We start from the raw sequence: 24,192 nt of genomic DNA on the forward strand, positions 1-24,192 counted from the left end.
GGGTTATAGTAGGGGACACGACAAAGGTTCCATGAAACTGTTTTCATGAAACTTACTTTTTTAGTCAGGGAGAGAATCAATACTTGAGAAATTTTAGAAAGGTAATTTCAGAAGTGATAACATTATCTATAATAATAAAAGGGTAATATGCTAATTAGACTGGACGTCTTCTGGATGTCATTCCAGATGTCCTTCCTGACAAAGCCAGCACCGGATGGAAGCGAGCCCAGGTCCCGGGTCCTGGGTGCCTGTGGGCAGCCCGAGGAAAGCCAGGCCTGGTCCCGGGTGCCTGCAGGCGGCCAGAGGAGGGAAGCCCAGGTCCCGGGTGCTAGAGGGAAGCCGGTGCTGGCAGCCGGGGGAAGAAAGGCCTACTCTTGCATGAATTTTCATGCATCGGGCCTCTAGTAGATTAAATAAAGCAGCACAGTGTCGTAGGGAGGGCATGCATGAGACTGAAGCTATGAAAGGAGTCGTAGAGAATGGCATGGAGCTCATCAAGAAAGGCCTTTCTGAAGAAGTGGCATTACAGCTGATGAGGCTAAGCCAGGCCTGGCAAGGGCCCAGGGGGTTTATTTGCTGCCTCACTAAAGCATTCCGTGTCCTTATTATTTAGTTAAGAATATCAGCAACAGGATATCTCTAATTACTTTGGGATTGTGTCCCTTATCATCCAGATATGTAAATAGACTGATTTCCAGGCTGAACAGAAACGTTCGGTTACTGCACAAGCCATTTATTATGACTATCACACCTTAACCGTTATATCTATTCTATCAGGAGACAAGTCAGCCATGTAAAATGAAGACAGTTGTTCTTTTTTGATGGCAGCTGGTTAATTATTGGCAGGATTTCCAGCTCTAGAGACAGAAGGTGGTGTGTATAGATGTAAAGTATTGTGATTGAACAGACAGGTCAATAAGGGTTTCATGTCACTTGTAAGAAAATTACATTTGATTTCTCTAGATAAAAACTGGATGCTGTGTGTGGAGGTGAGCATGTTCTAGCCTCTTTGCAACTAGTATTCCTCTGTTGAAAAGCCACGATGTCACACCAACTACGGCAGGAAAGCACATTCTGAAAGTCTCAAAATCCTGCCACTACGGAGAATCAATGTGACAGAAACAGTATGGTTTCACAGACTTTTAAATGATTTTACATTTTTCTTATTTTGCTGTGGGATGGAAAACTTCATGCATTTCTTTCTTTTGTTAGGCTTTGCTTTATTAATTATGTTACTTAGACACTCTTCAAGCATTTGCCTGCAACTAATTGTGATTCTCCCCCTTATTACCGATAAGCTTCTTTAAATAATATTTCTTAAAAAGGAGAAAGTTTCCTGGCTACTTTTGTCAGTCCTGGAGTTCAGCCAGAGTTCAGGGGCACATATCCCAGTCTCTGCAGCTGTGGGGCTGCAGTGGGGTCAGAGCTGTTTTGGACTCTGAAATTGATCAATTTAAGGAACACACTAGACATCTTGGATCATTACCTTTGTTGAAAAACTGGCTGGGAGGAGAGTCAGGAATCCTGTTTACAGCATTCCAAATCTGGCTGTGATAAGCAGGCGACCTGTTTCTCATGACGACTGTGCCCCACCCCCGCACACCTGTATAGACGCACTGGGAGTGCGCAGGCTTAAACACACCAACCCCCAGTGGCAGCTGCACATGCACCTCTCCTGACCACTTGCAGTGTGTCTGCTGCCAATGTGTCTTCCTTGGTGTGACAAAACTCACGGAGACATATGAAAATCCATGCTGGTGGGAATGGTTGCAATCACTGTTAGCAAACAAGGTTCTGATTGCCAATATTACCATCTGTTCCACCAGGTTCCACGTATTACCCTGTATGTAGGCTCTGTTAAACAGATTTCGACACTGCCCAAGGTCACCCTTGATTCGTGTAACCAGTCTTTGCAGATGTGGTAAATGGGAACCTCAAAACTGCAGCAAGGGTCAAATTCTGGGAGGTACCAAATGGTGTCATCTGATCACACAACCAAAATAAATGGAGTCAACAATGTCGGCAAAGACAAAATATAGACATCCCTTGATATATGAAATAGGCGGATTCCTAAAAAGTTGTCCAAAGTGAAAATTTCCATTTATTAAACTTCATATAAAAGTTACTTCATGATATAACTGCAGAGCATTGGGAGTGGAGAGGAAATAGTCTGATTTCAACAGCAGTTGTAAAGGGTAAAAGTTGGGATCGCAATTTTGTTGGGTCCTCTCCCTTCTTGCAAACTTAGATTTGAGCTGAGTACTTTTTCCTGACCCCTTCTCAACACCCACAGAGGTTTTCTTCGTCACTTTCTTTGAGTTGATCCAAGTCAATTAAAATATATTGACTTGTCAGCACTTGGGATATAAATAAGACTCAAACTCTGCCTCTAAGAAGTAAGTAAGAGGTGCAGACAGAGCACAGAGGAGGGAGTGATTAACAAGGAGAGGCGGTGATGCCACAGATGGCTTCTTAGCAGAAAGGGTGGTTGAGCAGATTTTGAAGGGTGAACTAGGCTTCCGCAGGCAGAAGTGAGGGAGGAGTAGGGAAGGGTGTTTGGGGCAAAGGGAACATGAATGCAAAGGCTCACAGACATGAAATCACACAGTATTTTCAGTGAGCCATAAATGGACACTATTTTTGTAATTGAGTTTTTCCTTAATGATGTTCTTAGTGCCCAGAGTGTAAGGGCACTTATATAAGAACTTTGTGCTGAATTCCTTTCTATAACAAGTGCTGTAAAATAATATTTCAAGGTTGCTGCTATTCTCTGGTTATGAACATTAGTGCCAAACATCATTTAAAATATATATATATATATATATTTATGTCAAAGAGGAAGGGAGGAGAGAGAAATAGAGACATAAATGATGAGAGAGAGAATCTTTGATCAGCTGCCTCCTGCATGCCCCACACTGGGGATTGAGCCTGCAACCCAGGCATGTGCCCTGACCGGGAATTGAACTGTGTGACCTCTTGGTTCATAGGTCGATGCTCAACCACTGGGCCACAGTGGCTGGGCCAAACATCATTTTTTTAAAACAAAAATAATTGTATATATGTTTAGCAAATAAATACTCTGAGTTCATGTTAAAAGAAAAGATACCTAACTGAGTTTTGAGATCAGGACATTCTTCCTGAGTCGTGTGTGCAAACCTTGAAAGATGAATGGGAATATCCAGCGGCAAGAGTGTCAGGAGGTGGAGACAGCATATGGGAATACCCTCAGGTGAGACAGAGCCTGGCCCGTTGGCGAGGCCCCGAGCACAGGGCAACCTGGAGGCGTGTGGGGATCGTGGGCAGATGGGGCAGGCGGGCTTGGCTCAGGCGGGACCTGGAGGCCTTGTGAGAAACCTGGAGCTTCATCTGAGCAATGGGAAGCCAAGAAAGTTCTAAGCAGGGAAGCAATATGATTATGTTTATAATTTTAAAAGATCACTTTCGCTGTAAGATGGAGAAAGAATTGCAGACGAATAAGAGAGACCTGTCAGGACAGTAATTATACTAATTCACCAGAGAGCATAGCGGATTGGATTCAGTGGGAGAGATGGAAACGGAGACAGGGGAGAGGTTTGAGAAATATGGAGGTGGGAAACAGTCAGGACTTGGTAATAGATTGGATACACATGACATGTCAAACTTGACTTCTTTTTACATATATCAAATGGTACAAACAGATGTTTTTGTGCATTCCCTTTTTTATTTTAGCTTGGTTCTTCTTCCAGTTTACATTTTAAACTCTGACTTGATTAAACTCCAACTGGATGGAGACTAATAACAGTAAATATCAGAAAACATTTTCAGATTATTGTGATGACATATGGCCCTGTAATTCTAAATTTTGTAACAAAGCAGTTTGACTTCTGTCCCATTCATTTGGATAACGCTGTGCTATCTGGGAAACAGAAATGTGTTTTAGAATATGACAGACTTCAGCTTGTGTGCATATAAGACAGGGAAAAATAAAACAATGTCTTTTATAACTAAAATTAGTTTTTTTAGGTAAGAATAAGAGCTTGAATTTTTACCATAATAATTTAATTTCAGTGATGGTTTTTACACGTAAACAGAACTGCACATGAATTATGGGCAGATATGTACGGACCACGCAAGTGGTTCTCCCAGCTGTGCGCTGTGATTTGTCTCTCTGTGCTGGCAGTTATGTTCGATTTAGTAAAAGTTATATTCCACTGTGTTACTAGAAGCGTTGGTTTTTTTAAACAGCTAGGTTTTATGTACTTCCCTTTACTGCCTCCATAAAGAGCAAAGAGCCGAAGGTAGAGTATAAACGAAGCAAAGCCAAACACGGCTTTGTGAAGGAGAAAGGCAGAGACAAAACCCAAGCAGAAAGGCTATGAGCACAGGCACACCCGATGAAAAACCCCTGATCTCCATGACGCTGTTTATTTATAAGTAAGAGAAATTAAAACAATGCAGCATGACCCTATGCACTCCCTTAAATTTTCCAAAAGCTCCCTGATCCACACAAGAGACAGCCTTTGAGAACTCATTGGTATGCGTTTACCTGGCACACTTCTGTTGTGGATGCATGTGTACTCTTTTTTTATTCCCCAAGATGGTTTAAAAAGTGAACATTGTCAAAGGAAAAACTATTACGTGACAAAGGTCTCGTGCATTTTAGCCAAAGTATGTTTATAAAGATTAACAACTAAAAAATATTCGGTCCTTTGGTTGTTTTCTCACCCCTTCCCCCCAGTCTGTTCGATGCTTCTACCATTATGCCTCTGGATCTACTTTTGTTCGTAATTATATTCCACAAATGGGTGAGATCATGTGATATTTACCTTTATCTGACTGGCTTATTTCTCTTAGCATAATGCTCTCCAGGTCCATCCATGCTGTTGATAAGTATAACCAATGGACACAGACAGTAGGGGGTGAGGGCACGTGCTGGGGGCGGGGGGAGAGCGACCGAGTAGAGGTCAATGGGGGGAAAGGAAGGCGTTCACAGGGTTACGCTGCATCATTTTAATTTCTCTTGTTTATAAACCATCTTGGAGAGTAAAGAAAGACACATATATAATACTTTTAACAATAAAGAATTTATATATATATATATATATATATATATATATATATATATATATATAGAGAGAGAGAGAGAGAGAGAGAGAGAGAGAGAGAGAGAGAGAGAGAGAGAAGAACACAAAAAATAAAAATCTTTTTGGAAAATGTGCCTATTCTAATGTAAGTGTTCTCCAAGTGATTTTGTTAGGGATGTAAGGGAGCAGATGATTAGTTCATTGATATTAAAATTCCATAGTTGAAGATTTCTAGTTGATTGCTTACAACTTCACTCAATAATAAATAATTAATAAAACCTGAGAAAGTATTTGGTCTAAGGAATTGATTGCATTAAGTACCTGAAAAATAAGTCAAAGGAAAAATGATTTTTTGGAAAGGTTTAAGTATATGTTAATTAATCAGAAAACATTAATCATTTGGAATTCTTGCTGGAAGTTTTTTTCAGTGTTTCAACTATAAGTTGAATATAAGTTTCTGATAAATAAATATATTAGAGCTCCCAAATTTTCCCTTATATATAAAATCAAAAGACTGCCAAGTCAATTAATACTAGGAGAGATAATTAAAAGTGAAATTATCTTAAGTGTGTTTATTTTATCCCCTAAGAAAGGAAATTAAATGCTAGCCCTCAGGTCATCATAGTGAGACGCTGGGCCTTACTCCCAATGTCTTTATATCAATAAATTGGGGTTAAAAGTCATCTAACCAAACTTTAGTTTTCAGGGATGCCTTGTCTGCGATGTCACAAGAAGAGTTAAATATACATTAAATGTGAGAGAAATGAAACTAGGTGCTGGCTTAGCCTTGGTATCAGTATGGTGTGTTTTCTGGGTGGATTTATAAAAACCAGGGTGGGAGGTGCCTTCAAGGTTAACATCATCCAAGACTTACTCTCCAGAGCTGCCACCTCCTGTCACTTCTGTCTCCAGTCTCTGCTGTTCAGGCTCCTGCAGAGCTGGCTTGGGCCACCATCATAGCTTCTTTCCCCGAGAACTACCAGTCTCCTTAGCGAGAATTTGTTTTCTGGACAATTGTGATAACTTCTATTCTTGAAGTTGTCAGTTCTTCTTGACAATCAGCAAATTTAAGTGACAGTGCCAACTTAAAATCAGTTAATCAGCATTCAGGTGATGGGCTAAATCATATAGCTTCACATTTCTTTCAATGTTGATTATTAACATGATCTTAAATGAAATGTGTCAAATATAAACTTAAAAGAGATGTTGATATTATTAAAGTCTCAAGTATGCTTTTATTGCCCTGATTACCTCTATTCCCATGATGACTTACTTGGATTTTAGCTCACAATTTTGGGAATTCCTTTAAAACCAGGATGCTCTATATATCTTATTGCTTGGAACATCTCTTATTTGAAGCCATTTTAAACATTATAACAACATAATTAAATCATTTTCCACTCATTAAAATGATCTCTTTTTTATTTTTACTATTTTATGAGCTTTCTAACTATTTATGAAGCAAGGATTATAGAAAACATGGTGTTCTTCAAAGGAGATTTAGTCTTTCTAACTGTGAGAAAATGTTAATATGTTAATGGATAATGTAGTCTTTTTATACTAGAAATCAGAAATTTAGCAATTGAATATGCCTATATAATTGAAATTATATATTTATTTATGTCAATGTCATGACTTTGATTTTTGCTGTTTAACTTATAAAAGCAAAATGGTTGCTGCCTTCAAATGTGTTAACTTCTGCTTATAATTAGCAACCTAATCTGAAAAGGGGAAAGATGGACTAAAGTATTTGAACTGAACCAGAGTTCCCATGCTCACTGATTCATCCTGTTTAACGCTTTATTTTCCTGTTGGTTAGGAATATTTCAAGAGACTTTATTTGAATAGAATTGCCTGATCTTATATGTATCACTGATTTAAAAAATGAACAGCAGTAGATTTTCTAAGAAGTAGTCATACATTTTTCTATAACCAATGCTGTAGATACAGGAAAAGAATCATTTAAATTCATTCATTTCTGACATTTCCCCAGACTTCATTTAAACGACGAGAGCCTCAATTCTGGGCTCATCGCACTGTAAATTAATTTCTTTCCAAAACTGCATTTATGTACTCATTTGTTTCATAAGCTCAGTTGTACACTCCAAAAACAATTTCTTGAACTTGGACGAAGGACACTCATTTCGCCTTCGTTTACCCAGTGCTGCTGCCGAAGCTGATGGTATTGATCCATTAGTCAGCATCCTGTCCAGTAAACGAGACGGAGCCGTGGCCAACGCCGCCACTGTGCTGACGAACATGGCCACGCAGGAGGCTCTGCGTGTGAGCATCCAGAGCCGCGACATCATGCACGCCCTCATCGGCCCGCTGCATTCCGCGAACATGGTCGTGCAGAGCAAAGCCGCTCTCACCATCGCTGCGACTGCCTGTGACGCCGAGGCCCGGGCAGAGGTGAGTATTTTCATAACATGTGCTCTCATTTTTCTGGTCATTACTTATGGGTGGATTAATGTGAAACATTTTCAAATGTTTGAACTGATCCATCATTTAAGTCTTTCAAAATTGGTGCAACGTTTTGGAAAACAAATGGGCATTCTCTAGCAAAGAATGTGAGCAGACCTTGTAGACCCGCCGTTCTGTTTCTAAGTATATATTCCTAAGACAGTCTCTTGCCTCTATGCTCCAGGAAGCATTGTGTCTACTATCTAAATAACTAGGAACAAACCAGCTGTCCAGCTGTTAAGAGAGTGGGTAAATCAATTATGGCATATTCATAAAATGGGATCTCACATCCGTAAAAATGAATGAACTGTTGCTACAGACAACAGCAGAGATGAATCTCAACAAGCTTCATGCTAAGCAAAAGCTAGTTGTGAAGAATGTATCTTATGATTCTATTTTTATACCATTCGGAAATGTGCTAAAAAGTGTGCTAATGAAGCTAAGAAGTTGTTTAGGCATACACACATACACACACACACATACACACATACATACATACCAGCTAGAACTATAAAGAAAAGCGACAGAATGATTAACCCCAAGTTCAAAAAAGCGGTTTCCTCTTGGGGGACTAAGGGTGTGGATGTGATTCAGAGGAGCACCCAGGGGTTCAAGGATATTGAAATGTGCCATTTCTTAAGCTGGTGGTAGATGAACAGGTATGCCTTTCACTGTGATTCTTGGAATTACACATGTGAGTTATACATACGCTCTAGTTTCTCATATTGCAAATTTTTAAAACATAGAATTGCATTTCCTACAAGTACATCACATAATAGTGTGTTTAGTCCTGGAGGTTGACCCTATTAAATCTTGTGGCCATCTTGTGACGACCATCTTGTAAAGACGTGGGGGCAGCCATCTTGTGACGACATTGTGCGACGCCACCTGGGCTTTTATTATATAGGATTGGGCCTATCTAATAATACAGGACATCGTTGTTAACTTAATCATATTTGCAAGACCCCTTCCAGAAACAAGGACTTCTAGGTCTACCTCAGGGCCAAATGAGCATTCAGTATTGAGGAGCCCACAGGGCATCCCACTTGTGGGCAGTGAGAAGACCGCTCTTTCCCCAGCCTCCACGCTGTGCAAAATCACCGTGACCTCCCTCGATTACTTTACTGTGGCCTCTTCTTGACTTTGAACAGAAAATTGGGATTTTGTTTGTAAGGGTTTGTGATTGATTTTGCCCCCTGAATTTAATAAATTTAATATGGACACATCTTTAAATGCTTTTACATAGTTACAGCCTTTAAACAATCGAATAATGAGTTGTGTTGTTTTTTTTTAAATCATAATGCTTATATTCTGGATGCCTAATGCATACAGTGTTGGTGTCTACTTCTAGTTAAGAAATTCAGGTGGATTGGAGCCACTCATAGAGCTCCTGCGCTCCAAGAATGACGAAGTCAGAAGGCACGCCAGCTGGGCCGTGATGGTCTGTGCCGGCGATGAGCTGATGGCCGCTGAATTGAGCAGGCTTGGGTGAGTGGAGCTGTCTCAAGTTTCCGGCTCAGATGAAGAGCAGAAGATGAAGAGCACACTTTTCAGGCCAAAGGAAGGTCAGGCAGAGTCTACACTCCCCCTCTCAGGTCTACAGAGCTGCAGGGTGCTGCAGGGCGCAGTAGGGGCCTCACCTCTGGAGGGACTGCCTGGTGGGAGGAAGGTCCTTCCCTCCTCCCCACCTTTATAAAATCATGTCCAACATTTCCTTTTCCATGTTTTCCTCTTGAGAAATGCTTCCTTCATTTTCCTCAACTAGTGTAATACAACCCTGTCTGTCCCTCGACTTTCTAAAATAAAATGGGTGAGCCCTGATGACCACTCCATTTTGCTCCTTCTCCGACCCGAATCGTTTCATCAGAACCCAACATTTAGCCAGCCTCCCCAGATCCGTTCCCTTACCAACGACAGATGGGGTTTTTAGCACATCAGCAAATAGGGTTGTTAGGTTTCACAGACCGGATTACCCTATTTCTGAACATTTTTATTCCCTGTATATATTGTCTGCTTAGTTGCAAAAGTTGGAGTTGAATATTAATTTTTCTTTAAATGAAGGACCTTTCCCCCCCCCAAAAAAAGTGTCCTTTTCAACTCTTTGAACATGAGTAACTACAAGGTATATATGTTCTCAGAAAGACTGATTTGTCTTCATAACTGACAGTATTACTTTATCTAAAAGGGTTGGATGGCTATACTCTTTCCATTGCATTCAAGATCTTGGCTAGGTAGATAAGTGAGAACTTAATGTTGGGTGGCTTATATAAAGCAAATAATGCCTTTTGCTTTTATTGACAGGGCTTTAGAGATCCTTGAAGAAATCAACCTATCAGTAACTCGAAAAAATAAATTCAGTGAGGTAGCTTATAACAAATTGCTCAACAACCACCTGTCTCTGAAATACAGCCAGACTGGCTACTTGTCATCAAGTAACATCATCAGTGACGGCTTCTATGATTATGGCCGGGTAAGTGGGAGCGCTGACTTGTATTTTAGTATGTATGTATGATAAGGGTCTCTTCCTTAATCATGATGCCATTACATTGCAATTTCGAAACCACCTAACATGTTTTATTTTTACAGACTGACACTTGGGAATCAGAACTTCATCCTTGACTTTGTCTGGCTATAAGATTTTGCATTTGTATATACTTTTAACTAGAACATGATTACTTTTACTTAAATCAGCTTGCTATACTAGTTCAGGTTTCAGAGAAGATATGAAAGAACCATATTTTCAGTTTAGGGTTCTGTTATTTCTAGGGCTCAATGTTAGTGATAAGGACATAAGTATAAGTTTTTAATTTTAGCATCATATAATTGAAATTAATCAAATTGTAGTACTGGATTTTAAAATGTGATGTAGAAGAATAACGTTTTACTTAACTGCATTTCCGATTATGATTTTTAAAACAACTTACAGTGCAATTCAGTGTTAATGTTGAGAGAAATGGGAAGCTAAAAATTAGAATCTTGAGGACTTTTTGTCATTGCTGCTTAAGCCAGTGTTTTCTGCTTCTTCTGGAAACCAAAAACAAAAGCAACAAGAAAAATTGAGAACATTTTAAAATCCACAGATTCCATTTTAGGCAAAAGTAGGGAACGTATATGATCCTCAGACTTCAAACAAATTTAAAAGTTACTAAAAATCCCTGAAATCAGGCAGAAGCTGTTCAAAAGGAAGCATGAAAGGGAAAAAGGAAGCACAAGAGTGCTAGTGGTAGCAGATCTCAGAAAATACTATCAAAAATATCTACTTCCTGCCCAGCTCTGTGGCTCAGTGGTTGAGTGTCAACCTAGGAACCAGGAGGTCATGGTTTGATTCTTGGTCAGGGCACATGCCTGGGTTATGGGCTCAATTCCCAGTGTGGGGTGTGCAGATGATTCTCTCTCATCATTGATGTTTCTCTCTCTTCCTCTCCCTTCCTCTCTGAAATCAATATATATATATTTAAATCTACGTCCTGAGGTGATGGGAGAACACAGAAGTACAAATGGAAAACTCTGTTCCAGGTGGGTGCAGGACCAGGAGCTGGGGTGGGAAAGGCTGGCAGCAGAAGCCCTTTTGGGCCGAATTGGTCCAAAGAAGCAGAGGAGACAGGGCCATAACAAGAACCCCGTAGCTAAGTCACATTTGCAGGAAACACTGTATCATGATAACAGAATTAGAGGTATTTTGAATAACGAAAAATAGCTAGCCTAAAATTTTACTCTAGCTCTTGCTTCTGCTTCCCCTGGCCACCATCACCACCATAACATGGCACAAACCCCTACAATGCACGTACAAACCACTGAGAAGTCACTGCTCTGAGAAAGCTCACCTCATTGATGATTCATTTTTTAAAAATTGGCACAACAGTAGTATAAAGATGCTTTGAGGGAGAAGAGCAGAAAAATCAACAAAGAACATATTAGAAAAACATTGCCATGGATCAGAAAATGGTGATAAAATGTTATCTTATTCATGAGTTTTTTAAAATGTTAAGGAAACAATATCCTTTATAAAGAAGAATTCTCTGATTCATTCATTCAGGAAATATTACATTTCTAGTATTGTAGGCTTTGAATATGTCAGTGAACAAAAGAGTCAAGGTTCTCTACTCCCATGGCACCAGTGGGAAGAGGCGGACAATAAACAATAAACATCACAACTAAATAAATTACATCACATAATTAAAATAAGAGCTACGAGGGAGAGGTAGGTAGAGCAGAGGCAGGATAAGGGGGCTCTGTAGTGCTGGGGAGGACTGGGGTTGATGGTTGTAATTTTCAAAATTGTGGTCAGGGGGGGCCTCACCAAGAGGTAATACCTGAGCAAAAAGGTGAAGAAGGTGCAGGTCTTAGCCATGAGGATATCTGGGGGAAGAGCTTTCTAGGCAGAGGTAACTGGTGCAGAAGCCATCGGGTGTGAACACACTTGGCGTACTTAAGAAATAGCGAAGTCAGTGCAGCTGGAGCTGAGGGAACCAAGGGGCAGAAGAGTGGAGAGTAGGTCAGAGAGATGAAGAGAGGCCAGGTCATGTCAGTCTTGTAGACCATCAGAAGGATTTTGGCCTTTACTCTGAATGAACTGGGAAACCTTGGCAGAAGAATGAAATGATCTGTCTTATTTTAAAAGGACCATGAACAGCATCTTGGGTGAGAGAGGAATCTAACTATGATATAGTTGGAAATGACCTCAGAAGGTGATCTGATCTAATCTTCACCAGGCTCATAAAATAGCTAGTGTAGAGCTTTGTCTAGCCTCTTTTCAGATAGCCTCACAATTTTTTTTGTAATCTGTTTAGTAACTAGTTTCTCTTTCAGACAATAAGTCCTCCCTTATGTATATAGGTGGATTTTTAAACTCAGATACTTTCAGGGGTCAAATTGATAATTATGGTGTGAAATAGCTGAGAATAAAGCAACAGAGATTGTAGGGAACTGGAGAGATATATCCTGCTCAAAGGCAAGATGTCCACATGTCCTATTTCTAAGTGTGTGTGTGTGTGTGTGTGTGTGTGTGTGTAAAATCAGACACCTCAAACTGTTGAGAACATATTGTAACAGCAATCATATTAAAAAATATAACCCATGCCAATATTACTTTACAATCTTTAAATTATCCACAGATAAATCCTGGTACCAAACTTTGGCCTTTGAAGGATCTCTGCTTACAAGAACCAAATGACCTACGTACTATACTCTTGGTTAACAGTAAATCTGATGTGTGAGTCTCTGGGGGAAAGAGGGATGTAGGGAAGCACATACACTTTTGCTCGTCCATGATCATGTAACTTTGTAAAGATCCCCAGTATGCTATCTTTCCTTTCCCCTGCATATCAAGCACCATGAAAATAAACACTGATGCATAAATTCATAGCCTGACATAGTAAAGTCAGGAATGTCACCATGGCTTTCCCTCTGACTCCGTGTTACCAGTCAACCCCATGTGTATTTCAGCAGCCAGGGCTTCTTACTTTTCTGGTGACATGAAGTAATTGAAGAATGTATAACTAGATAGGAGCAAACTAAGAAGAGTGATGTTTACAACTCTCTAGAACTGTATGCAGGTGTCCAACTACTGCACAATGTGTGTGTGTGTGTGTATATATATATATTAAGAGGCAAATAGGAGAGCTAAAAATTGAAGCATCAACATCCTTCTTTAAATGGTCACATATATCTCTATAATACATTTTATGGGACACATTTTATAAAAATATGTCTTATTCTAGTTCATGGAAAGCTTTATACTATTTATTGTCTTATTTTAACCTCTCCTTTATGCTTTTAAATTAATGTCACTGTTAAGAGTCAACTCCAAATATGATTTTCAGGGAAGAAATCTGTTTTGTAGGACAAAGCCAATATTGATGAGTAAATTATTTTAATTCATCCATACTTTCAAATATGTAAAATTGCAGTTCTCCACCTCCATCTACGGAAGATAAATCCTCAGAGGTTGGTTATGGGCGAAGTATTTCTTCTTCCTCTTCTTTAAGAAGAGCTAGTAAAGAAAAGGCCAGGTAAGAAAATGATCTTTTATCTATACTCAAATAATTCTCCTCTTAATTTGGAAGTACAAAAATTAGGTTTTGGCAACCAGTCTTTGATTCTTCTTAGAGTAATATAACTTCATAGTTGTTTTTTAAATAGCTATGGGAAAGGAGGCAGGAAACCTGGCTTGACATTTTCTCTGCTGTGAACCCACAGTGAGACGTTGAGCACATGAGTTAAGAGTCTGAGAGCAAGCTTAGTTTCTTCATCTGTAAATGAACTAATGCCTGGTGCCCTGCTTTGTAATTGTGAAAAGAATCAAAGCATATAAAAGAAGTGAAAATGCCTTATAAATTATTAATTGCCTTTAAATGCAATGTATTTTCCATATGATTGAAAGTGGTTGTGGTTTTTTACATATGACAAGAAAAGCTAGTTATTATTTTAGTGCTGGATTTGGATCTCCCACAGAAGAGAAATCGGAACCTGCTTCTGGACGAAATACTGCTGTTAGCAGAAGTGCCGCTAAAGAGAAAGGATCCAGGTAAGAAATGCGGTACTTATTCTTCTCCTAATTGTAATCAGGTCAAGTTTTCATTACCCAAAAAAAGTTGGTGAAAGGGAGGGGTGGCTTTTAAATGGGGAGCTCTTCTTGTGGCATCAGTATGTTGAACTAAGCAGGACTCATGTTATACAATTAAAATTAACCATATTTTTGTCTCTCGCCATCTCTCAAATTTACCCAGAAGGATTTCTTCTCCTGCCTCCGGGTGAGAACTCAGGTCACTTTGATCATTATTAAGTCCTACAGTCACTTTAATTTGAAAATGACGATGGAAGCAGTCTCTAGTCAGTCATTTAAAAGTCCAACCCAGGATAGTAATCAACTGAAAAGGAACATTTCTGTCCTCTTCCAGGGGCTGCCTTTGCAGGTGGCAGCACACAGGCTGGGGCATCCCGCCCTCCCTGCTGCGTGCATCCCACCCACCCAGCTGCTCACTGAGGTCTCTGACCCCGCAGGGAGCTCCGAGAGGGAGACAAGGCAAACAAGACCCACTTCTTCTTTGGCTGAAACATGTACCAGTGGTTCTCAACCTTCCTAATGCCGCCACCCTTTAATACAGTCCCTCATGTTGTGGTGACCCCCAATTTCATTGTTATAAATTGAACATAATTAAAGCATAGTGATTAATCACAAAAACAAAATGTAATTATATATGTGTTTTCCGATGGTCTTGGGCGACCCCTGTGAAAGGGTCGCGACCCACAGGTTGAGAACCACTGATTGTAGACTGTGCTTGTGTGTTTGCAGGCCTGCCATACTTTAAACATGCTTCCTACTTGTTTACATATTTTTAAATACATTATTTCTCTCGTGAGCACTCTCCTGGACTCTTCAAAATCCACCTGGACCTCCTGCCACACTCCATGGCCCTTTACTTTTGAGGACGTAGGCCCTCAAAACCACTGTGGAACTGGAGTGTATTTGGCATTCATCTGAACCAGCTACTTTCTAAACTGAGACTGTCCCCTAAGATCCCTAAGGTTTAGGTTCCCCAGATCTCAGAGCTATTCATTTCCATTTCTGATCTTGTTTTGTATTGTCAGTCTCTGTTGCTCAGTATTCTGATCTCTGCTTCTAACCTGCCGCTATGGCTCCAGCCCTGACAATTTTGCCCTTCACCTCCCTTCTCCTCCTCATGGGGCCTCTCTGCTTCTCCTTTACTGGACTGAGAGCTCTTTGAGGACAAGAACATGTTCTGATTGAATAATTTCTCTCTTCATCCCCACTCTTTAGCACAGTGCTTAGTTGGCGTCCTTGCCTGAGTTCCCTCATCAGTAAAATGGAAAAAGTAAATTAATTGACCATACACTAGGTTCCAGGAATTGTTCCAGTGTGGGGAAAATAGCAGTGAAAATTCTGTCCTCATAGAACTTAAATCCTAGTGGGGATTCAGACAAAACAAACAAAACAAACCATATGTATATATATATATATATATATAAAATAAAAGAGAAATATGTAAATTGACCATCATTTTGCAATGACCCACAGCCAATCAGGAGCAAGTATGCAAAGATGGTGGTGGCCCGCCCAAGCTGCACAGGGCCTCTGGGCAGCACGCCTCCTCAGGGCCTCCCTGCCACCCCACACCTGTCAACCGTCCTTGCAGCCTCCCTGTGGCCCAGCCCCTGGCCTCAGAGGCAACCCTCTGGTGCCTGAGGTCATAGCTCCTGGTGTCTGGCGTCTCCCTCTACCCCACCCCTGCCCCACTGCTCTGGTAAACAAAACTGTCGCATTGGAGCAGCCCCAGAGGCACGGACGTGTGCAGGAGCTCACTCGGTGCACGGTTAGCGGCCCTGGGAGCCCCAGGCTAGCCAAGAGGCAATGGTGGCAGCTGTGGCAGCAGTGGCAGGAGGCTCAGCTTTGTTTTGAATAGATGAAAGAGGCCACCTACACAGTAACCCAAATTATCAAATCTCCCTCCTCCCTATCTTGCCAAATCAAGAGGGGAGGAGTGATGGGCATGGAGGGAGGGCGGGTGGGCAGGAGGCAGAGGGCAGAGGAGGAAGAGGATGAGGAAGAGGACCAGTTGCATCCCACTTTCACAATGGGAAAGTGAAACGCACTGTGCACCCAACCTCTCCAGTCCTCCGCTGCCGCTGCACAGGCTGCCGGAGCGAGCCCACAGCATGCTGGCATTCAGGGGAAGGAAGGCCTATTCTTGCACAAATCTTCATGCATCGGGCTTCTAAGATATATATATATATATATATATATATATATATATATATATATATATATATATATAATATTCTAATATATATCTATATATAGCTATATATTATATATTATATATTCTAATCTCTCTATCTATCTATCTATCTATATATATATATATATATATATATACACTAATAAAAGAGAAACATGGTAATTGGCATACGACCGCTACCCTTCCCATTGGCTAATCAGGGCAATATGCAAATTAACTGTCAGCCAAGATGGTGGCCGGCAGCCAGGCAGCTTGAAACTAACATGAGGCTTGCTTGCTTCAGTGACGGAGGAAATCAACGTTCCCCGCCTGCTGCTGCAGGCCTCTGAGCCGGCAGTTTCAAACATTGTAACAAATGTAGACGCTAAACAAAACCCCAGAAACCAGCTTTCAGCCTGCTGGGATCTCAGAGCTGGAGTTGATACAGAGTTTCGAGAACCAAAACAAACCAGATACTTGCTTTCAGGAGCGGAGGCCTAAGAGCTGGAGCCTCAGAGCTAAAGCTGGCCCAGAATAAAAAAAAAAGAAAAAGAAAAAAAGAAGCAGTTGGGAGCTTCAGTCCCAGCCTGAAAACAGCCCTCAGCCCCTCACCCAGACTGGCCAGGCACCCCAGTGGGGACCCCCACCCTGAAGGGTGTGTGACCAGCTGCAAACAGCCATCATCCCCTCACCCAGGCTGGCCAGGCACCCCAGTGGGGACCCCCACCCTGATCCAGGACACCCTTCAGGGCAAACCAGCCAGCCCCCACCCGTGCACCAGGCCTCTATCCTATATAGTAAAAGGGTAATATGCCTCCCAGCACCGGGATCAGCGGAGCCGCGAGGCCTCCCGGCACCGGGATCAGCGTGACAGGGGGCAGCGCCCAAACCCCCTGATTGCCCTGTGGCTCTGTGTGTGACAGGGGGTGGGGCCACAACCCCCCCCCCCCCGCCACGGGCCCTGCTCTGTGTGTGATGGGGTAGAGCCATAACCTCCCCATCGGCCCTGCCCTGAGTGTGACAGTGGCGGCGCCCCAATCCCCTGATCGGCCCTGCTCTGTGTGTGACAGGGGGCGGTGCCCAAACCCCCCTATCGGCCCTACTCTGTGAGTGACAGGGGGGAGCTCCTCAACCCCCTGATGGGCCCTGCTCTGTGCGTGACAGGTGGGGAGCTCCCCAACCCCCTGATCGGCCCTGCTCTGAGCCCAACCAGGGGCTCCACCTAGGGATTGGGCCTGCCCTCTGCCACCCGGGAGCAGGCCTAAGCCAGCAGGTTGTTATCTCCCGAGGGGTCCCAGACTGCGAGAGGGCACAGGCCGGGCTGAGGGCCCCCCCCCCCCCGAGTGCACAAAGTTTTGTGCACCGGGCCTCTCTAGTATATATATATATATATATATTCCCTCCTAATCTAAATAAACCATATCTTCACTTGGTACAATACTCCCTTCTCATCCTGTTGGAATAGACTGGGTGGAAATAGGACACCCAATGGACATTGAACTACTTGAATTTCTTATTTTTTCACTCAAATGGAATTCATTGATTGCTACTTGGTATTGCAATTACTTTTCACCTACCAAAAATCTTCCTACCTCAATTAAAACCCCAAGTGGATTGGATTCATGACTTATTTCTTCCTATAGCCTTGTCCTATAGTTTATGTTTTCATCTAGTTGATGATATCAAAAAAGAGCAAGTGATTAAACTTTGAAAATATCAGTATATAATTTGGGGCCAGACAAATCTCTCTCTACCTACTTAACTGCCTACCTACTCATCTCTTATGAAAATAGATAATATCCTAATTGTTTTGGATCCACACAGTAAGTCTCTGCTTTCTGAGGTTGTTTTGGTAAAGTCTCTGCAAGAAAGGTAAAAGTTCGCTACCTTTATTCATAAGTTGATATTCTTTCTGGAGATTAATTTTAGAGGAATTAATTTTGTAATTTCCAAGTGCTTTTTTCCATATTTATTTAGAAATGAAATTCATGTAGGTATTGAATCCCTTGTAACACAACTTGGCAGCCTTCATGGGAAAGAAGTCCAAATGAAATACTTCTATTTATATCCACAGGGAAGTAGCGTTCGGGGTTCCAGTAAATTATCTATTTGTAATCACTCAATGAGACAGCCCTCCCTGACGTGCTTAGCCCCTGTGCTGGATAAAATCTTCTACATGCCAATTGACTCTAATTTCAGGCAGCACACTGAGTGAGAAGTACACCTCTCTGTTTTATAGGTGGCTCTGTGTAATCACAGGGTGGAGCTCTTCAGTCTTACAAAGTTAGCCTGTAATTTTAGAAAGCAATGAAACCTATCTATGCTCTCTACCATTCTAATTGACCTTCCTAGTGTTGGTTCCTAGTTTTGTTTCCTGATTTACTATGTATGTGAATATGTTCAGTTTATCTATTTTTACATACAAGGAAAGGGTAAAGATGATACAGCTGAGAAATATTAAATTTTGCTTAGAGATTTTAGATTACATTGTATCTTAGGTTGATATATCCAATGATTTTTTATTCAGATATCCCCAGTTTTACCGCGCGTGTGTGTGTGTGTGTGTGTGTGTGTGTGTGTGTGTGTGTGTAGTTCTGTACAATTTTAGTACATCTGTAAGTTCATGTCTCTATGAAGAGAATGGACATTTCTGTCACCACAAGGATCGTACATGTTTAATTGCTTCAGCACTATTTGCTGAAAAGGCCATACTAGTACTTCTTTCATTGAATTACCTTTGTATCTTTGTCAAAAAAATCAGTTGAGCATATTGGTGGGTCTATTTTTGGGTCCTCTGTTCTGTTGCATTAATCTGTGTGCCTTTCTCTCCACCAATATTGTTCTGTCTGGATTACTGTAACTGTATAGTGAGCTTTGATATCAAGTAGAGTTTCTTCCCACTTTATTCTTCTTCGTCAAGATTGATTTGGCTATTCTGTGCCTTCTTGTATAAATGTTAGAATAAGATATTTTTATGTCTACAAAGAAACTCTGCTTGGATTTTGATAGGAGTTACACAAAACCTAGAAATCATTTTGGGGAGAATTGACATCTTTAATATGTTGCATCTTTAAATCTATGAACACAGTATGTTTCATCCTTTATTTAGATCTTATTTGATTGCTTTCAATAGCATTTTTAATATTCAGCACTTAGATTCTTTACATATTTTGGCAAGTTTATACTTAAGGGTTTAACTTTCTTGGAGCAATTGTTAAGTGCTGCAAAACTTTTTCACTTTTTACATGTTTGTTGCTTTTATATAGAAACACAATTTTTGGATGTTGAGCATATATCTTGAAACCTTGATGAACTCGCTTGTTAGTTCTAGGAGTTTCTTGGGGTTTTGGTTTTTTAGTAGATTCCTTGGGGTTTTCTACATAGACAATTATGCCATCTGCTTTGTCTTTAGTTTTTGATAGTTTTATTTTGGTGTGTCTGGGAGTGAAATTCTTTGGGTTTATCTTTACATTTACTAAAATTCTTGACTCTGTAGATTTATGTCTTTAACGAAATTGAGGAAGTTATCTCAGTCCTAATTATTTTTTTTTCTGTACTTCATCTTTCTCCTACTCTTCTGGGTATTTGATGACACCAATATTAGGTCTTTTTCTAATCTTACAACAAGTCCCTGAGACTCTGTCAGTTGTTTTTTTCAATCTTTTGTTTTTTTGTGTTGCTTAGATTGGTTACTTTTTATTAATCTGTCTTCAAGTTTATAGATTCATTCTTCTGTTATCTCTATACACATTCAGAAAGTTGTATTTTTCTAAGTTTCTGTATTATATTTTCAGCTCCAAAATTCTATTTGTATATGTCCTATTTCTTTCTAAAACTTTCTAACTCTCTATTCATTTCAAGAATATTTGTTACTAATTGCAGCAGTTATATCTGTGCCATCTTGGCATTGATGTCTGTTGATTGTTTTTTCTCATCTGAGTTGAGGTTTTCCTGGTTCTTTGTATGCTGAGTAATTAGATTGTAATGTCCTGTTATGAGTGCTGCAGTTTTTATTTATGCGTCTTTTATGCATCCTAAGGAGGAAATTCCTTTGTGTGTGTATGTTTCAGTAGGTAATTGACCCAGTTGCTTTCAGTCTTCAAATTCCAACCAGTGATCTGTGAGTTGTCATCCACAGTCAGTCTCAGGTTCAAAGATTTTGCAGTGTTGTTTGGATCTGCCCTGCTTGTGTGCCAACCAGTGTCCAGTTTGGGACTTGGGCAGTGGTCTATCTCATAGTTCCATCTTCAAACCCTATGTAGGTGTTTTTGGGTCGGAACCATGCACACACAGCTTGGGAGTAAGCCTAGGAATCCACAAACAAATGTATATGGTGGCTTTCCTGAGCTCCTTCCTCTACATAATCTCCTTTGTCTTTGCTGGTTCATTAGGGCTTCCCGTTATATACTGGGTCCTGATACAGCTTTGCCATGACTGCATCCATATATACAGCCAAACAGCAGGAGGACTGAGTCTATGGCAGTCTTAGGCTCCTAGGGACCTGGACAACACCACTGTCACCACTGTCACAGGATGGGATTCCTTAGGGGCTGGAGCACAAGAGAATGAGAAAAATAAGAAAAAAACAGGGCTTTTCCCCACTCCACTCTGTCTCTTCCCTGTGCTGATGCCCACTTCCAGATTTGGGCCTACGTCGAGTTCAGCTTATAAAACAGTGGACAAAAATAAAGAATTAGATTCACCAACAGTTCAGTAGTGATTCAGTGTCTTCTCTGATCTTTCTGCTACTAATTACTTTTTAGAATCTTCAAATAGTGATTGCATACATCCTGTGCAGGTTTTAGGACTATATTCCATGGGAGAGACAGGGTAAAGTGTGCTTACCCCATGTTACCTGGAAAAAGAACCCATGCCATTGTTTTTGTTCAACTCATTAATTAGAGAGAATCAGTAAGATGTTAATATTGGTTCAAAGGACATTTGAGAAGCTAGTTATTTAATTAAGAAATGTTAGAAAAAGACCGACAAATTACATAACAAACCATACTGTAGGATATTAACCACCAGAACAATAAACTGTAACCTTTGAGAGTATCTTTTCCACTGGACAAAATAATTTGCATCTTTAGTAAACAAAAACCTTTATGATAACTCATAATTTCTCTGAATCTGGACATTTTAATTAATATTATCTTTTAATTAAGTAGCATCTTCACTGTTTACTAGGTATCTGCCATTTTTCCTAAGTACAGAACTAAGTACATTGCAAGGGGTGTGGGGGGAGGTGGAAGTGAGCAAAGGAGGGATAAATGGGGACAGAGAGAGACTTGGCTTTGGGCAATGGGCGCATGATGCAGTGTGCAGAGGATGTTTCATTGAGTTGTACACTTGAACCCTGTATGTTTTCTTAACCAATGTCACCCCAATAAATTTAATTTAAATAAATACCTAAGTACATTTCCCCAGATAAACTTTTGGTGAGCCTTTGTCCCTGCATGACAAGAATTCTATACCATCCTTGTTTTGTTTTGCTTTTTTCTATGTTTTCAATAATTTTTCTTAAAAATTGTGATCTGCATTCTTCCTTCAGAAGGTGTCAACTGAAGCAAGAGATGATATGAAATTGGCAAAGACTCCATGAGAAGGCAACCTATTTTTTTAATTCAATAAATATTTATATCATACTTATGATGGGCCAATTGTTCAGAAGACCAATAGATACTTTTCATAATATGTGTGTGTGTATTCTCTTGAAATTAATATCTCCTGCAAAGCATAGAAACTCTATAAAAATCTACCATTGTCATTGAAAATTTGACAACAATATGGTATCATCATTGAGGTTTAAACACTGTATTTCTGGATGTTCTTCAGATGAACTCAGAGCAGTTTGTGCTTATTCGTGTTATGATTTTGATTGTTGTTTACTCTTAAAGAAAAAGCAAAGGTAAAAAAGAAGAGGAAAAACAGAAGGAGGAGGAAGAGGTTACAGTGGTACTAAAATGGGCTGGAGAAGGAAACCAAGATAAAGAATGGTCCCCTCCCACTGATCCTGACTTCTGTGCTTATGTGTATGAAGTGACCAAATCAATACTTCCCATAACCAATATAAGGGAACAGATTGAGGCTCTTGCAAAGTAAGTTGTCTATATACACATATACAATTGGTGGAAAATATGTTTAACTTAGTGGTTTGCATTTTTTAGCCAATTTTTAGACAACTATGCCATAATAAAATTGAACTTTATAGTTCCCTACCTCTAACTCTGAAACAGAAATGCAATGAATTGGGGGGGGGGGGGGAATTTCTCAATTTCTATTTTATTTTTTTAAAATATATTTTTATTGATTTTTTTTACAGCGAGGAAGAGAGAGAGATAGAGAGTTAGAAATATCGATGAGAGAGAAACATCAATCAGCTGCCTCCTGCACATCCCCCACTGGGGATGTGCCCGCAACCCAGGTACATGCCCTTGACCGGAATCGAACCCGGGACCCTTCAGTCCGCAGGCCGACGCTCTATCCACTGAGCCAAACCAGTTTTGGCTCAATTTCTATTTTAGATCAGATTTCTGCCAAGAATCAGAACTAGTAGCTGGAAATTGCCTAAAGAAAAATACCTATGTATATGCCAACTATGTTTTACTAAAATAAATAAATAAATATATGCAAAAAATTCCTGTCATTTTTTTTTCAGGTAAACCATGAAAAGTATCTTTTCAATCTTGACCTTGGAGAAGTTAAAATAAATCAAAAGTTTGAAAATGAAACAATTCCCTGGATATATGGGGTTCTCACAATTTAAAGAAATTCTATTGTGAATTATTTGTAAACCCACAAGTTATTTTCTAATACAAATAACCAACCCTTATTTTTATGTTATATGTTTCACATCGCTCTAAAGTGCGAGCATAAGTAATCTAAAATGTTTGGGCAGGCTCAGCGCTCTGCATAAGCAGTGAAGTTACCTTCTTAATTGGAGCATTTAATCTGGTTCCGCTAAGACAGTGGTTCTCAACCTTGGCTGCACATTAGAATCACCTGGGAATCTTTTTAAAATCCTGCTTTCTGGGCCTCATCCTCCAGAAATTCTGTTACTTTGTTATGGGATGGGGCCACAACATTAGCAACAAAGAAACAGACGTTCTGGAGGATGAGGCCCAGAAATCAGGATTTTAAAAAGATTCCCAGGTGATTCTAATGTGCAGCCAAGGTTGAGAACCACAGCTCTAAGGGAAGCTGAGAACTTAACGTGGTAGCTGTAAGGGATTAGGAATCACTAGATAGAAGCAGAGAGCCTCCTTGACTGACACCAACCAGCAGCTGAGCTACTGGATTGGCAACAGCTGTGGCCTCCACGGGAGCTCGTATCTACTCCAAATAGAAGCGAGCTGCAGTCATCAAACCTGGATGCAACAACTGCAAGAAACACAGCCGCCAGATCATTGACTGCGTTTCAGCCAGCCCTGGAATAGAACATTTTTGGCTGCTAAAGTTTTCCTAATGTTGAGAAGTGATGACTCAAGCAGAACTCTGATAAAGCGCATCTCTACATTTGTCAAATTTCCTCATGCTTTGTTCCTATCAGAAATACTTCTCATCATTTCCCAAATAATTGCCTTGTTACCCTGAGCCCACATGAAGATAGAGACACAGAGATTTGTCCCCATGCTTTTGGTTGCTACCCCCTCATTACAGCACACCTGGCCAGGGGCAACTGCAGGTCAGCTAATTAACTCTCAACTTTCTCTTGTTTGTCACTGTTGTTTGCTCAGTTCTACATACAACAAGGGAAATTCTTTCTTTAATGCAATTCTACCCTCACTCCAAGATGTAGTAACCTTAATCTGCAGAGAATTTTTGCAGTGTGTTCACTGACTTCTTCAGTGAGAGCCTAATATTGAGGGAGGCCCACAGGCAAAGTATACGTCCATCCCACCTGCTCACCTTTTTACTTACGTTTCCTT

At 40.5% G+C, this 24,192-nt stretch overlaps 1 protein-coding gene across 2 annotated transcripts in view; it reads left to right on the forward strand.

Annotated features, from left to right (window-relative positions):
* Positions 1-24,192, forward strand: part of ARMC3 (armadillo repeat containing 3) — a 74,909-nt gene that overhangs the window by 43,552 nt on the left and 7,165 nt on the right. Inside the window, exons 11-17 of one of the 2 annotated variants that reach the window (XM_059681291.1) lie at positions 7,226-7,475; positions 8,878-9,014; positions 9,828-9,996; positions 12,641-12,738; positions 13,436-13,537; positions 13,936-14,052; positions 22,162-22,362. In XM_059681291.1, coding sequence (XP_059537274.1) covers positions 7,226-7,475; positions 8,878-9,014; positions 9,828-9,996; positions 12,641-12,738; positions 13,436-13,537; positions 13,936-14,052; positions 22,162-22,362 — 1,074 coding nt within the window. The remainder of the gene's footprint in view (positions 1-7,225; positions 7,476-8,877; positions 9,015-9,827; positions 9,997-12,640; positions 12,739-13,435; positions 13,538-13,935; positions 14,053-22,161; positions 22,363-24,192) is intronic. The other variant, XM_059681301.1, reaches the window with a different exon arrangement.

Source organism: Myotis daubentonii, chromosome 1, assembly GCF_963259705.1.
Source record: "Myotis daubentonii chromosome 1, mMyoDau2.1, whole genome shotgun sequence".
Lineage (NCBI taxonomy): Eukaryota > Metazoa > Chordata > Mammalia > Chiroptera > Vespertilionidae > Myotis > Myotis daubentonii.